A 16,629-nucleotide genomic window follows, 5' to 3' on the forward strand; every position below is an offset into this window, starting at 1 on the left:
GGGTGGCAAATAAATTGAACAGTCATTCAGCTATGTATGATTCTCAGAAAGTTCAGCTGAAAAAAAGAACTTTTCTTTTTGGTCATAGCTAGTGGTCTTCGGATAAGCCGGCCCTCTGAGCCACTCCCTGATCCTTACTGACTTTTGGGGGGTCAGGATGGCATATACACCTGGCTGTGCGCAGGGGTCACTCCTAGCAGAGCTGAGATAACCTGGTGGCGATGAAGTGCTGGGGACAGAACCCAGAACTCCTGCTTGGTCTCCTGCCTGCGGAGCTGGAGGAAACAGCACTCTGAAGAATGAGCATCTACACTCAATATCCTGGGCCGATGCGGCTGGAGCATCTGTGCATTTTGGCGTCCTGTGAAAGTATGTTTCCTGTGTAGGTGGTCACCTCTGAGTCTGAGTATTGAGTCAAGCTGCACACACGCTTTTGTCTGTCAGAACCTGGGATTCATCCCCACGGTACCCCAAATACCACTGGGGGCAAGCCCTGAACACAGAGCTGGGAGAAGCCCCTAACACTGCTTGGTATGCACACCTAGAAAATCACGTCCTTTCTTCTCTATCAGTAGTAGTTTTGTTTTCTGATTAAAAAATATTTGTGAAATAAAGATAAAAGTAGGATTTTTTGGTGAATATTTGGTAAAATTTTACCTATTTGCAAAATTAAAATATTCTATCAGTGATAAAACAGTTAAGATTTACCAGTTCAACTAGCTGAAGAAACTAGTTACAAAAGCAATGTATTCTCAGCAGTTTATTTTAAGGTAATGACTTTGAAGGCACATGATATTGCAACAAGATGAACAGAATGCTGACATTTAACTTTTGGTTCCTTATTTTTATTTTAAGAAAAAAAAACAATTATATGTTAAATGAACATAACCCAGAAAAAAATAAATTTTATCAAAAAAAAAAAAAGAACCAAGTCATTCAATTAATTTGCCATGGAGAGATTAGGTCTGTCAACCATAAAAGTTATGGGACATATGTGAAAACAGACAGAGTACACCTAAGTAAAGATAAATTAGAATTAGAGCATACACATCAGTAAGAGCTGCTCTATCATCTCCAGTGAACAAATGGCACAGTTAGTAATCTTGGGAATGGAAAAAGACAGGTAGGTTTTCACTATATTTAAAACTTAAGCTTTTAATAATTCTGGAAATACCCAAATATTATGTCCAATCACATAATAATTACATTATTACAAGTATGCCCAATATCTCCATTTCAGTGATAGATATTGCCTCAGTGTTTATACAGGGATAAATAGTTCTATTTACAATTTATTGAACTGAAAGTTAGATTGCTTTGATTGTTAGAGAACAAATCTCTAAAGAAACACCTTAGCAGGTAGCTGAGTGTCTAAACGTATGCCCACAGTTCTAAACTGCTTAAATTAGTATAAACTTAATACATTATTAGAAGCTGACAATATAGAAGTATCTGTCAAGGTTCCAACAATATATATTTTTAAAGACCAAGATTTGGTAATAAATTAGATTTATAGTTGATAATCTTAAAATAAATAAGCCCTGAGTTGGAAATCCTCTTACCCCTGACCCCCTCCAAACAAATATACATTATTCCATTTCATCAGACCTGTGTGCCACAAACCTTAATGAACATAAACATTCCGTGAGGGTCTCACTAAAAAACCATTTCTGATAATGTGAGTGATCCTGAATGCACATTCCTAGGAAGCCACACACAAAGCCCACATGTCTGGCCTCTGCACTACCTCTACAGGGGTAACAAGGGGACAATTTCTGGCCTAATGATTGTGCGGCTTCAAAGCTGTAGGATTTTGCAATCAAACAGGAAATAATCAAAAATAATCATAGAAAATCTTCAAAAACAGATGTTTTAGTTAAGTGAGAACTTAAACCAAACTGGCATTCATCCACCACCCCTGCTTTTCTGACAGTAGCAACTTCAATATGTTACGATGGAAACTAGGACACCAAGTTTCTGGAACTTTAAAAAATGAAGTTAATGAAGCCTTCCTCCAGTGAAATTAAGTTCAGAAAACTCAATCAGTACACTGCAAAACTTTCACTATTAAAAATCTTTAAACTGTCCATACAAACTATTTGTGAGCTTGTTTTAAGATATTCCCTCTCCTCCTCCTCTTTCAACAAATAAATGTTGCTTTTTCTTCTGTCTTGTAGCTAAACAGCGTGTAATGCCCAGAGCCCCACCCTTTAAAAATCGAACAAAATTGTCTCCGACCAAAGGACCCAGTGCAAAGAGGCTGGCTTCTTTGACACACTCATAGGAATAAGCATCGATTTCAACAGGATTACCCTTACATGTGATTGGCTGGCTTGATTTATGGCCCAGGTAGGCCCCTTGCTCCTTGAGAAAAGACAGATTGGGATGAGAACCTATCAGTACGACCGCTGCAGAGAGTTTAAATACTTTCTTCAACCCAGAGATACTCTGAAGAACGCACTTCTTGTCCGACGTAAAGGCAAGCACATGGTGCTCAGGAAAACTGGTATAATCAGAGAGAAGATCTGAGTCCCCAGAGTTAGACTGAGTACACATCAGATGATAGACTTTGTGGTACTCTGGATAAAGCTTTTTTGGAAGCTGTTTGAAAATTAAGCTCGGATCAGTCACTCGCCGGCGAAAGACATGGATCACAGGGATATTGCTGTTATAAGCGCACAGAACTGCATCGGCTGCGGTGAGCCCAGACCCGACAATCAGCACTGGATCCACTCTGCCACGAAACTTTCCTTTGTTTACAGCAGCTCCAAATTCAGGCATTGAATGAAACACAAAGGGAAAGTCTTCCCCTTCCACTTCCAGATGGGCAGGAGAATCCAATGTTCCAGTGGCCAGAACCACATTCTCAGCAAAGAGACAGAAAGGAATGTGGGAACCGTCCCCTACTCGCTGATAACCCCTGATCTCCCAGTTTCTCTTGATAAATTTTGACTTCTCCATCTGTAAATGCTGTGTTGAAATATCTCTGTCTTGACCCTCATTGTCATCTTGATCTCTGTAAAGTCTTGACACAGAGGTTATGTAGGTATTCTCTCGGAAATTCTTCTGGAGACCCATGACTTTAACATAATGTTTATAGTAGCGAGCTATTTCATCCGGCATAACCCTATCTCCTTTCAGGTTCCTATCAATGGAAAAGGAAAAATGTCCTATAAGAACACATTTTAATTTCCATGTTTATCATTTCTCCATCTAGTATGCTAATGTGTATTTGAATTCCTCTGGGTCCCTTACCTATACGTTATACTACACTTTTACAAATAAATAAAGCTTTCCTCTTAGTTCTTTTTTTATTTTTAAGATAAAAGTGAATAGTTTTATCAGTAAGAGCCCATGAATTGAGATTGTATTTAATGTATGTTTCCCCAGTGCCATGCATAGGCAATTTATTCAGATTAGTCATTTAAATAACCCTATAAAAACTTCAAACAATCCCAAAACCCCTAGATTAGCTGCCTTTTACCAATTTTATTAAGTAAATAAAGCAATTACTATGTGGTCATGGACCAAACATGATGACCTCTCAGCGTCTGTGTTGCAAACTATAATGCCCAAAAGTAGAGAGTATGGAGAATATTGTTTGCCATAAAAGCAGGGGGAGGGTGGGAAAGGGGAGGTATACCTGGGATATTGGTGGTGGGGAATGTGCACTGGTGGAGGGATGGGTGTTTGATCATTGTGAGATTGTAACCCAAACATGAAAGCTTGTAACTATCTCAAGGTGATTCAATAAAATTAAAAACAAAACAAAAAAAAAAACAAAACAATGTGGTCATCTGACAAGGGGACTATTCTTTAGCCTATCACCATTAAAATCTAAATCAATCTATAATAATATCCCACCAACATACATATAGTACATTTTACTACATATACATGTACATACACGAATTGTATGAATTGTTCAGATTACAATCACTCATGTTATATCGGACTGTAATACCCCTTTGAAGATCACGTCACTGTGGTCTGACAGGAGCTCAATAGTATGAGCACATGTGTTGTAGGCAGGAGGCCCAGGAGTGCCCTCCTGCCCCATATGGTTCAAAGACAGCTAGAGAGACCCCTCTCTCTGTCACTGTCCCATGTGACCCAAACACCAAACGGAAAAAAAACAAAAAGATTACACATACTACCTTGACAGGCTATTGAAGTTCTTTCTGTTTTCACCAAGACCCAAATTAATCAGATCATAGTCTAAATCAAATCATTTCATGTCCGCGTAAATATAACATTTTTCTATTTTCTTACTCATAGTGATCTACAATCTATTCTTTTTTTTTTTTTTTTTTTTAAAAAATTTATTTATTTTTAATTAGAGAATCACCGTGAGGGTACAGTTACAGATTTATACACTTTTGTGCTTATACTTCCCTCATACAAAATTCGGGAACCCATCCCTTCACCAGTGCCCATTCTCCACCACCCGTAAACCCGGCGTCCCTCCCACCCTCCCCACTCCCATCTCCCCCCCACCCCACCCTGCCACTGTGGCAGGGCATTCCCTTCTGTTCTCTCTCTCTAATTAGCTGTTGTGGTTTGCAATAAAGGTGTTGAGTGTTGGCCGGAGACTTTTACCCTCCCTTAAAAGTCTCCTTAACTCTGGTATAAACAAAGGCAGGTGTAATTCTGTATGAGTCATGTCTCTGTTACTGAGACTTCCCTATGACCTCTCATAACTGAACTTTCTCTTCTTCCTCTTCTCCCCAGAGTTTGGGTGTCTTCATTGAACTTTACAATCTATTCTTTTTGAAAAAAGACTAATATTTTTAATTTTTTCACTTGAAAGCAATAGGCACCAGTGCCCTAATTAGGAGATAATAATAAAAAGATACGGGGCCGGAGCGATAGCACAGCGGGTAAGGCTTTTGCCTTGCACTCGGCCGACCCAGGTTCGATCCCCGGTATCCCATATGGTCCCCCAAGCACTGCCAGGAGTAATTCCTAAGTGCAAAGCCAGGAGTAACCCCTGAGCATCGCTGGGTGTGACCCAAAAAAGCAAAAAAAAAAATTAAATAAATAAAATAAAATAATAAAAAGATACTAATTTATTCCACCATAGTTCATTTTTACCCCTGTAATTTGAAGAATTTCCTGAAACTTGAAATTAAGATTTAACTTAATATTTACAGAAATCCCAATATTTACAGAAATATTAAGTAAGTAACTTAATATTTACAGAAAATACTTTCTACCATTGTCTCCTCTTTACAAAGAAACTGGCAGCTGAGTTTAATTAAAAAAGGAATTATAACGTTACAAGTTATAGTCAAGATTCAAACCTTGCCTATCTTAAGAGAGGAGACAGCAGACAGGAGCAAGGAAAGAGGAGAGGGACGAGGAAAGAGAGATGGAGAAACAGAGAAGGGTCTGCCATAGGCTTGTTGCAGGGAGGGGAGGGTTGTGGAAGGAGACATTGTTAGTGGGAAATGCACACTGGCAAAGGGACAGGTACTGGAATATTCATAAAATATTCCTTTTCATGCTTTCATGTTATTTTAATATGTGATTAGCCCAATTTACAAATATAAGCGTTCCCTTACCCATGAAACAAAGGGAAGTATATGCTGAGCACTGCACTTGCTTACTTCTGAAATCAAGCATGTGTAATCTATGCCTGATTTCATAACTTTGTATCTCAAACCCATAACAATTCCATTAAAAAAAAAAAACAACATAAGGAATTTTGCTGTGGTTTTGGGCCCCCCACACACAGTGGTCTCCTCCTGGCTTTGTGTGTAGGGGCCATTCCTAGGGCTGGGGCAGCAGGTGTGGTGGATCAAACCAGTTTGGCTGCAAGCCACGCAAGTGCCTTACCCATTGTACTATTGCATCACTCCACATCCAACCCCCCAGTTTTTCCTTTTTGAATTTTGGGTTATTTATACCAAAATAAAACTTTAAGTCTTCCAAGCTGAGCTTCTCAGTTACTCCCACTTTAGTATTTCTATAAATGTAGCCAGATTCAACTTGTTTTCAAGCTCATGTTGGGCCGTGAACACTTGCTTGTCTCCATTCTCCTTGCTAGATTTTCCACTCTGGAGGAGACCATGTTCTCTTTGAACACATACTTTCTCTCTTTCTCTCCCTGCATGAATTTCTAAGTAAGTTTCATTAAATAAAAACGATCTTCCTTCACTTTAAAAAAGAAAAAAGTCAGATTCTAATTGACTCCACTCATTAAAACTGCTGCTCTCGTTCACTCAAAAAAGAAAAAACCTGGCAAAGATGCTTCGATCCTGTGCCATGGTGTGATACAATATTTATATATCCTCTTCTAAGGAAATACTTTTGATCATTTTTAGTGATTTATAACAAGCAATATAAAATAAATTATTCAGGGGCAGGCTTGGAGTGGTTGGGAAAACTGGAAATAATGGTGGTGGGAAGGTGCACTGGAGGTAGGATTGGTGTTAGAATATCAAATGTAATAAATTATGCAACTGTCACTGTCACTGTCATCCCGTTGCTCATTGATTTGCTTGAGCGAGCACCACCAGTAATGTCTCCATCGTGAGACTTCTTGTTACTGTATGCCACAGGTAGCTTGCCAGGCTCTGTCTCGTCGGCGAGATATTCTCGGTAGCTTGCCACTTGCCGAGCTCTCCGAAAGGGAGGGAGGAATCAAACCCAGATCGGCCTCGTGCAAGGTGAACGCCCTACCTGCTGTGCTATCACTCCAGCCCAAATTATGAACAACTTTATAAAAATACATTTAAAAAATAGAAGAAAAGAACCTTTTAAAAATATAGATATTTATATAAACATTCATAAAAATAAGTAGGTAAGTGTGAAAAAAAAACATAACTCCATAAAGAAGTTAAAAAATCCTATCTGCAGACAAGTCCTTTAGGCTGTTCTGTATCTCTAAGAGGAAACACATACAATTTTGCTAAAATCACTTTTGTATTCATATACAGTTATATTATTCATCTAAGTATCACAGATATTTTGAAATCTGCCGTTTAGACTCTTCCCACTATATACCAAACAATCTTAGTATTTGGTCTTTACCTTCGTTTGCTAGACACCCAGTCTTTAAATTTAAGTCCAGGTAGCTCCATCCAACTTCCAAAACTGATTGTCAACATGGACCCTTCCATATTCTGTCAAGTAAAATCAGTAGCTTTTAGGAACTTAGCACATACTTGTATATCATGTATATCGCTTTAAATCACTGTCACCATCATCCCACTGCTCATCGATTTACTCGAGCGGGCACCAATAACGTCTCCATTGTGAGATTTGTTGTTATAGATTAAAAAATATAGTAAAAAATATGCAAGCAGTAACATTCAGTGAATTTTTTAAGCAAACCTATTCCCATTTATAATAAAGTGTCTGGAAAAGGAGAGAACATTAAAATATTTTCATCATTTGATAATATCTATACAATACTTTTCATGCATCTATAAATAAATTTTACATTACATATAGAAAGCTTCAGCCTGTGACAAAATTCAGATAGAATACTATTAGAGAAAAAACCAAAATTTTCCTATCCCAAGAACAAAACACTAATTCAAAAAGATATATGCATGCCTATGTTTGCTGTAGTTCTATTTACATGGCCGAGATACTCAAGATTTTATCAACTCTAGAATTACTTAAATGAAGAATATGCAAAGCACCCTGCAAATATTTTCCATATCATTTTAAGACAGTATATAGAAATGCTTATTCTAAGACTACAAGCAATTAAACTTGGCTAACCTTCTTCTAACTAATATTGATTTAACTGAACATTATAAAAATGTTATAAATTGTGAAAAACATCAGATAACATCATATAGTAATTATAAAAATGTGATAAACATCAATATCATATAGTAATGATGTATATAATGATAGTATAAAAACCCAAAAAGTCTTCTCAAGATAATGTTAACTCCTATGTACAAAATACACAGAAGAAAATACTCACGTGCCAAGCTCCACCAGGTGGACCTTTACCAAGAACTATGTGAGGAATATAATGATGCTGCTCTAATTTCCAATGCAAAACAGATGGATAATCATGCCCAAAGTCAGCATCTGGATGAAGAAGTGTGTCGAAAAGTACAGCAACTGGATTGGATGATCGACCCTCAAGGCCTTCGGACAAGTATTCTAAGTCCTGAATCAATTATTTTTTTCAAAGAAAGGAAAAAGGGAAGAGTTTGAAAAGAAACCACTGTGATAGTGAGGGCCATAACCCTAGCCAGCATTTCTCATATGCTGTGCTACAGAGCACTCATGTTTTCTTCACCTCTACCTAAAACAGACTCTCAAGCATAATGAGGGGGGAGGGGAGAGTGCTGGATTTCAATAATGCTAATCAAATTTCTTTAATTGTAAAAACTTGAACATGCCATTTAATTTGATGATGTCTGCTACACTGCTCCAAATCAAAGCAGCACTTTCCAAACTTACTTGAAAGTGCAGTATCTATTAAAATTCTAAAAGAAAATAATCTGAGAAGTTCATTCTGCTCTAATCAATTCAGGGAAATAAACAGAACACAGCATTATAAATATGGCATATACTTACAAATCTAAAATGAAACTCATACCAAGTATTCTTGAGAAGGAAGAATTTTCAACACAGGACCATATAAATAAAAGACAACCCTACCTTTAGTACAAGTATCAGTTTGAAAACTGCCATTTTAAGAAATAATACCTGCTCAACGATGGAAAGATGTCTCGCTTCTTCTAATTTACTATGCAGGATTGTATTGGGATGTATTGCTTCTGATGATAAATATGGTCTGTAGCCTGACAACATGTAAGAAAGGCATATTCCTGAGGGTCCATTTCCTATGTTAAAAAAAAAAAAGCGTGACATAATATGTCAGGTCTTAATTTCCTTGTTCTCTGCTTTTTCTCTGACTTCACAAGAGTTGGTGAGGCTCATCTCCCTCTTCATTAAATTCTTAAAACCATTCCCAAGTTTCTAACCTTTGACCTTGTCTCATGGTGTTTTTATGAGAGATATGGGGGTTGGTATTTCATTTACACAAAGCTTCAACTCTCTATGCTACTGACTCTTCAAATTAGTCTAACCTCTGCCCCCAAATATATCCCACACATGCTACTTTCACTGCACTTGACTGACCCACTGTTACCTTAATCACAACATGCTCAAAAGCAGATTCCCGAGCCCCTGACTTCTGTGGCCTCTCCTGTCTCAAAGTAGGGTATTAGCAAGTCTGAACTTAAATCGGGTTCTGGGAGAAGACAAGTGTTGCCACCAGCAGCCGGTGAGCTGCTCAGCAATTCATAATTCTCTACTCCTCTCATCTAAGAGACAAGTCTTCCTTGTTCCTCCTCCTCAGTTAAGACTCACCCCTACCTGATCCCGCATTCAGGTGGGTTTTAGTAACACATTCTTCATGAGCTTCCACCAACTCCAATTGTTTTCAGCTAGTGTTCTCCATATGTGGGTCTGAATCAACTTTCCAGTTCTTTCTTAATACAGTCTTTATTTTCACAAACTTTAGACTAGGGCCCAGTGGAATCTCTCATAGAACTCGGCTGAAGTCCTTCTGTAGTTCCTTTAGTTTGGGTTAAGACTTCTTTATTGGGGTTGGAGCAATAATACAACGGGTAGATTGTTTGCCTTGCACGTGGCCAACCTGGGTTGATTCCCAGCATCCCATATGATCGCCTAAGCACCGCCAGGAGTAATCCCTGAGTGCAGAGCCAGGAGTGGCCCCTGTGCATCGTCAGGCGTGACCCCCCCCTAAATACTTCTATTACCTTCTATCAAAAATTTCATACAACTGGGATAACCACTAAACCACCATAAGTATCTTTTGCTCTTTCTCTCCTTCATTCACTGCATTACATATCAAAGGATGCCGTTCCCTGTCCTATCAACTGTAAAACAGGCTACCAAGGAGACAGGAAGCTGTATGCCATCAAGGCATGATATTCCATAATGCTCTCCTGGGCCCCGCTTCCACAGTTTGAAGATCAGAAGATAAATATTGCAAGTAAATACAATGATTATTTTATTAAAACAAAAAAAAATCCTGAAATTATTGTTAGGGGCTTTATTTTTATTATTATTTTGGTTTAGGGGTCACACCCATCAGTGCTCGGGACTTACTCCTGGCTCCATGCTCAAGGATCACATGGATGACATGGAGTGCTGGGAATTGAACCCAGGTTAGCTGCATGACAGGCAAATGCCTAACCTCTGCTCTCCAGGCCCCCAAATTCTATGTGGAATATCTTATATCCCTAATTGCAGAAGGATACAAAGTAATGTCTCAGCTAAGGCCATTAAAAACACCAAGACAAAGGGGTACAATGTTTCAAATGAGCAATGTTCCAAATGAGCACTTGCACAAGTTGTTCAACTGATTCCCTTCCACCTCCACGCCCCCACCCCCTGCATCTTTCCTATGTCAGAAGACTCTAGAAATGGAAGGCAGAGTCCAATAAACTACACAGAACGCTCTGTATATATCTCTAATAACACAGCACTGCCATACAATTAACACAGCCACTAGTGACTATGGGGAAAATAACAAATAGAAATCCTTCCAGGAAAAGATGTCAGTTCCAGGGGCCGGAGCGATAGCACAGCAGGTAGGGTGTTTGCCTTGCACGCGGCCAACCCGGGTTGATCCCCGGCATCCCATATGGTCCCCCAAGCACTGCCAGGAGTAATTCCTGAGTGCAAAGCCAGGAGTAACCCCTGAGCATCGCTGGGTGACCCAAAAAGAAAAAAAAAAAAAAAGAATCAGGGACTTTTCATTTTGGGGCTGGAGCAATAGCACAGCAGGTAGGGCGTTTGCCTTACACATCGCCCACCGGGGTTCAATTCCCAGCATCCCATATGGTCCCCCGAGCACCGCCAGGGGTAATTCCTGAGTGCAGAGCCAGGAGTGACCCCTGTGCATCGCCAGGTGTGACCCAAAAAGCAAAAAAAAAAAAAAAAAAAGTCAGTTCCAACACATTCTAACTATAATTAAATTATAATCTCCAAAAACTGCTACTTTAAAGATCAAAGAACTCCATACATATCAATACAATCCAAAGAACTTATGCTAGGTAACTAAAGATTTATAGAAATATCCTAACAACCATAATTGTTATGGTTTAAACAAAAAACATAATTTAAACAAATAAAGACAAATTTTTAAAAAGGATAAAACTTACCTATTATTACCACAGGCAAAGTCACTGAAGAATCTTCAAGTAAAGAAGTTTCTTCAACTAATGGCATTGCTTTAACTTTTTGCCCCAAATTATCACCGAAATACTGTACTAAGGAATTAAAAATCTCTCCTTCAGTTTCTGTGTCACTATAGTTTCTGAAAAACAAAAGACAAAAACCAAAAGATATGTAGTCATTATAAAGATGTTCCCATCAAAATAAATAATCTTTAATTTTTAAATATTTTAATTTTACTCAGGACATAAAAGTCAAAACTTCCACAAAGAGAAAAAAATCCGTCTAATTAATGCTTTAATAATAGTTGCTTAGCTACAAACCCCACCTTCTACTACTTTGAAAGTTATAAATTCTAAAGAGTTGTTCTGCCTTGTAGGCAAAATTTTTTCTAAAACAAGTCCCATAATAAATTCTCCTGATGACCCAAGACGGAACATTTTGTTGGGGAAACTTTATAATTCTCCGAAGATTCTGGCCAGTTTCTCTTCTGTTAATGAAAAAGTGAGCACAAAAGAGGCAGTACACTGGGAACAGAAGCAGTCGCAAAGAATTTCAAAGTTAATTTATGGAACTATGCTGCAAATTGTGCATTTTGGCCACAGATAAGAGGTTATATATTTTAGAACTATCTTACTACAGATCCAAATGATCAACTCTCTTAAGTTTGTGGTAACTAAAAAAAGCTGTTTGACTCTTCAAATCATAAACATCTCACATTCTAAAAATGATTATGTGGGGCTGGAGCGGTATTTCAGCAAGGAAGGCGTTTGCCTTACATTTGACTGGCTGGGATTCCATCCCTGGCATTCCATATGGTTCCTCAAGCAGCAGAGAATAACCCCTGAGCACTGCCAAGTGTCACCGAAAAAGCCAATAAATAAAAAAAATTTAAAATGGTTATGTGTTGACAATCACTGCATGTGTGTGTGTTTGTGTGTGTTCTCCTAATGCTCTCTTTCTTCTTTATATCGAAAGCCACGCTACTTAAATATTCTGTACATTCTAAAAACAAAGAACCCTTTGAAACTTCAAGAAAGGCATTGTACAAGCAAGCTAACAGATTTCACAATTTGTAAGCAAAACTTGGTGATCAGAAAATGCCCGGGTCAGTTTCTGAAGGAAAAAAATGCTGTGAAATGAAGACTTAATATTATAATTCATAAGAACAAAATTCGGGGAGTCTGTCCTATTTTGTCCTATCCACTACCAACATGCCATCCTGAAGTTTTCTGAAGGTGACCAGAAAACTTTGGGGCCACACAAATTGGGGCCAACAGTCAACTTCGGCAAGCACTGGAAGCACCCAGGAGGAGTTCAGGGTAATGTCAGTGTCTCACGTATTAGATCAACTTTGCCAAACATCATGCAGGCTACGCCGGGAAAGTGAAGATGAGGCATTATCACTTACAAAGGAACCAAAGCTTCTGCCCAACAGAGGCCTTGGTCAGTGAACAGAGCCAGGGTAATGCTGCCAGAAGTCAGACTGGAGTGACTCTGTGCCAGAAGAGTGCACTCAGGCTACCACAAAGTTTTTGGGGGAAGCAATCTGTCATCCTGAAATCCCAACTCTTCAGCAGAAGAGCTGAGATTAAGAGAGCAGAAGTGACCTCTGTCCAGGGAGCTGGAAACCACCTAAAGGGTCATTAAATGCTACAACAGCTTTTCTCTTGGAGAGGGGTGCAGGGCAACCATGGATAGAAGTACCAGTTTAATGTCCAAATAATATTTGCTTAAATAAATGCACAGAACTCAAATTTTAATAGACATTTAATAATCTAAGAAATAATCTAAAGAATTGGAAAAAGCTACTAACATAATTTTTTTTTTTTTTTTTTTTGGTTTTTGGGCCACACCTTGAGGTGCTCAGGGGTTTTCTGGCTCTGCACTCAGAAATCACTCCTGGTGGTGTGGGGGACCATATATGTTGCTGGAAATCGAACCCAGGTTATCTGTTTCCAAGGCAAGTGACCTACCCATCTCCAATTATTTCTGTGTTTTATGTTGGGGCCACACCCAGAGACGCTCAGAGACCATTTCTGGCAGTGCTCAGGAGACCATATGGGATGTTCAGGCTAGAATCCGCTCAAGCCCAAACCCAACCAAGAAGGAAGAAGAGGAGCCAGAGAGATGGTACAGCAGGGAGGGCTCCTGCCTTGCGGTGCCAGCACCAGCAGGAGTGATTCCTCCTGAGTGCAGAGCCAGGAGTGACTCCTAAGTATGGCCCATGGCCCAGTGTGCCCCCCCCCCCCAAACAAGAAAGAGAGAAGGAAGTTCTTTCAAAGAAATTAGTCATATTTCTCTCCTCCATAGTCTATCAAAGTTTTAAAATTCGTATTGGCAGTTGTGAACAATCAAATGAATGATCACTCTAAAACTGGTACTATCCTCTGGTCCCTTTTGAAAGAATTTGAGGGGATTAAGACAAAGCAGCAAATTAGATGGAGGGGCCAATGCAAAAGTACAGCAAGTAGGGAATTTGCCTTGCACACAGTCCACCTAGGTTCAATTCGATATGGTGTCCCAAGCACCACCAGGAGTAATTCCTGAGTGCAGAGCCAGAGTGCAGCATGACTGGATGTGACCCAAAAGGCAAAAACAAACAGCCCCCCCCCCAAAAAAAAAGAAAAGAAAAGCAGAAAAGTAGATGGAGAAACCAGTGAATGACTTTGCCTCTATCTGTAATTTAAAGAAGGAAGTAGAACAGACAAAACAATATACACAACCATCTGCGGTTACCAGAGGGGTAGGGGAGGTGGCCTGGGTAAGTGGAACTAAGAGAGGTGAAGGTTTAAAAGGGAGGTGAGGGGGTGGTGCTGTTACAAAAAGAAAAAAAAAAAATCAGATCCAAATAGTGTCCTTCACAAGCCAGCCCCCACGAGGTTTAAAACCTAACTAATACAGCAGCTTTAACCTCACCCCAAAGTATAATATTAAACCAATCTGGAGTTTCTCCATCAGCACAAATGAGCTTCAAGCCCCCAGCCCCTACTGCCTTTCCGAAGAAAGAAGGCAGCTTGACCAGAAATAACTTCTCTTGCTATGAAACTGCCCCACTTTCCTTTTAACTACAAAAATAAGTTTCAAAAACCCTACCATGGGATACTGGCAAATAATTAAGCCAAATTTGGTCTGTACTTTATTCTGGTGATCTTTAAAAAAATAGCAAATTGTTTTTATCCTTTCCCCCAATTCTCCATAAAGAAGTAAGCATATGGTATTCAACCTCTAGGGTTGCTGAATGGGTAGGCATCCCTGCCAACCAGAAAGTGTCAAAAGACTTTGGACAGTGTTTTTCTGAGGCATACTACTTTCTCGAGAGCTTCTGTTTTGTTTTGGTTTAATCAAGTAGGGGAACTCCTTGTTTTCCAAAACTCTCTAACTCTGAATCTGATACTTCAAACCACTGTCATGGAGTCAATATTTTGCCTTGAACTTAAAATCCAGTTCTAATTACATAAAACAAAACAAAAATCCAGAATTTAGATTCCTACAACACAGAGGTGTGGGGCATACCTAGATCACTGTTCTTGATTACCTAGAGCTCTGAACTCCCTCTGCCTTGTACCCATTTGACAATCGGGCCAAGTTTTTGGAAAAATATATCATAATTTTGGTTTGGGGGCCTCAACCCGCGGTACTCAGGGCTTACTCCTGGGATAAGTCCTGGAGGTGCTCAGGGAACCATAGGGGATGCCAGGGATCAAACCTGAATCAGTCTCCTTCAAGGCAAGTGTCCTACCCCTCTACATTATCACTCTGGCTCTTCAACTATCAAGCGTATAAAGCATACTGAATTCATAACAATTAAATATAAACTGCTGACATTATACGAAGGCGCTTTCTATTGTAGTAAATGAAAACCTTAAAGTAGAATTTTTACTATCACACTGCTTTCCAGATATCTGCAACAAGTGTAACGAGATAAGAAATATTCGTGATTTCTACCGGTGACACAGCAAAACCAAACAAATAAATAAATAAATGAAGCAATGCTCATGCTGCGTGATTTGCCCCCGTCTATTCACAAAGGAAGGAAACACGAGATTCGGATTAGGTTTTCCTGCAAACCCCGTCGTGCCAGTCTCTCTCTGACACATCCGACTCACGGGCAACTCAACTCTGAGCCTGCCTCAGTCCCTCCAGGGCTCAGGTGCTGCGAAACCGCGTTGCGTGTATCATTCTGCGGGTCCCTGTGATCTCAGGGTCGTGAAAACGAGGCGCCGCGGGGCCCCCAAGTTGAGCATTCTGGCTCCAAAGTTGAGCGAGCATTCCCCAGCCCCGGCGTCAGCGACGCGCTCGCACCGTCTCGGGCCCGGAGTCTCGAGGGCGGCCAGGCGGGCCACACGCAGAGCCGCTGGCCCTCACGCACCCGAAAACACCTTCTCCTCAACTCCCCGCACCCGCCGCTGCAGCCCGGCCCGGCCGCGGCTCCCGGGCCCCCCGCACCGCCCGCCCGCAGCGGACATCGCCGGGTCCGCACCTACCTGCCAGCCGGTCGCGCGCCGGCCGCCGGGACCCCCCTCGCTGTCACCCGGTGGAACTCGGTGAATTTATTATTTAGAAGAGAAACATGTTCCGAGGCGGGCGGAGGGCCGCACAGACCTTCGTCCGCGGCAAACTTCGCACACTTCCCACGCCTCAGTTCGCCCGAACCGAGCCGCGCGCCGGGCCTAGCGGCCGTGACGCTCCCGGCAAGTGTCGCGACGGTGCCGGTTCAGGGGGGGAAAAAAACAAACAAACAAAAAAACACCAGAGGGGGAAAACGAAGACCCCCGCTGAAAGCAGCCGGCGGCGCGCGACCCCCCGCGCGCTCGCTCCCGCCCCGTCCTGAACGCCTCCGAGCCCCGCCTCGGCCCGGCCCGCGCGCCCCCCGCGCCCGGGACTCACCGGAAGTGCCCGGCCAGGGAGCAGCGGCAGCACCACACAGGCATGGAGCGCGGCCCCGCGCGCCCGCGTCTCGCCGTGGCCCGGGCGGCCCGGAAATGCGGCCGCAGCCGCAGCCGCCGGCCACCGGGCGCGCTCGCGTCGGCGGAGGCCGCGCCGCTTCCGCTCCGCGCCGGCCCGCCGGCTGACAGACGCCGGCGGCCGAGGGGGCGGGGCGGAGGCCGCGGCCCGTGATTGGTGTAACCGGCGCGGGGCCGAGGCCTGTGATTGGTGAGGCGGGCGCGGGGGGCGGCCCGAGCGAGCGGCGGCTGCGCGGCCCCCGCCCGTGCTTCACACGCCCGAGCGGCGGCGAGCGACTCCGAAGACGCCCCGTGGGCTCCCCGCTGCGGCTTTGTGACGAGGCGCGGCCGAGTGGCCGCGGCCCCGAGGGGCTGCCCGGTGGGGGCGGGCGGCGACGGCAGCGCGGGCCCCTCGGCGGAGTTTCCCTCACGCGGTCCTGCCGCCGCCGCTCCGGGACGGGGATGTCGGGCCTCGGCAGCTCGGGGACGGTCACCTGCC

At 42.1% G+C, this 16,629-nt stretch overlaps 2 protein-coding genes across 3 annotated transcripts in view; one reads left to right on the plus strand and one right to left on the minus strand.

Annotated features, from left to right (window-relative positions):
• Nucleotides 1–2,306, plus strand: part of NBN (nibrin) — a 61,045-nt gene extending 58,739 nt beyond the window's left edge. Inside the window, exon 17 of the transcript XR_008628493.1 lies at nt 2,178–2,306. The gene's annotated coding sequence lies outside the window, so the exon portion shown is untranslated. The remainder of the gene's footprint in view (nt 1–2,177) is intronic.
• Nucleotides 746–16,240, minus strand: OSGIN2 (oxidative stress induced growth inhibitor family member 2). Of its 2 annotated transcripts, none has more exons than XM_055125946.1 (6): nt 16,075–16,240; nt 11,172–11,326; nt 8,683–8,819; nt 7,946–8,137; nt 7,036–7,127; nt 746–3,145 (listed from the first exon to the last, which is right to left on the minus strand). In XM_055125946.1, exons 1-6 carry the CDS (start codon nt 16,116–16,118, stop codon nt 2,113–2,115), a joined length of 1,653 nt encoding a protein of 550 aa, XP_054981921.1. In that variant the 5' UTR covers nt 16,119–16,240; the 3' UTR covers nt 746–2,112. The 2 variants fall into 2 exon arrangements, with proteins under 2 accessions (XP_054981921.1, XP_054981922.1); XM_055125947.1 differs by lacking the exon at nt 16,075–16,240 and adding an exon at nt 15,672–16,031.
• Between the last annotated feature and the right edge of the window lie 389 nt (nt 16,241–16,629).

This window comes from Sorex araneus, chromosome 2 (genome assembly GCF_027595985.1).
Source record: "Sorex araneus isolate mSorAra2 chromosome 2, mSorAra2.pri, whole genome shotgun sequence".
Taxonomy (NCBI): Eukaryota; Metazoa; Chordata; class Mammalia; order Eulipotyphla; family Soricidae; genus Sorex; species Sorex araneus.

Excerpts from the sequence above, each read along its gene's own strand:
- OSGIN2 (XM_055125946.1), bottom strand. The coding sequence starts at position 16,118 with ATGCCTGTGTGGTGCTGCCGCTGCTCCCTGGCCGGGCACTTCCG. Across the intron at positions 8,820-11,171 it reads TTTGCCTGTGGTAATAATAG|GAAATGGACCCTCAGGAATA; the intron begins GTAAGTTTTATC and ends TTTTTAACATAG. Across the intron at positions 7,128-7,945 it reads CACCTGGTGGAGCTTGGCAC|AATATGGAAGGGTCCATGTT; the intron begins GTGAGTATTTTC and ends TTTACTTGACAG.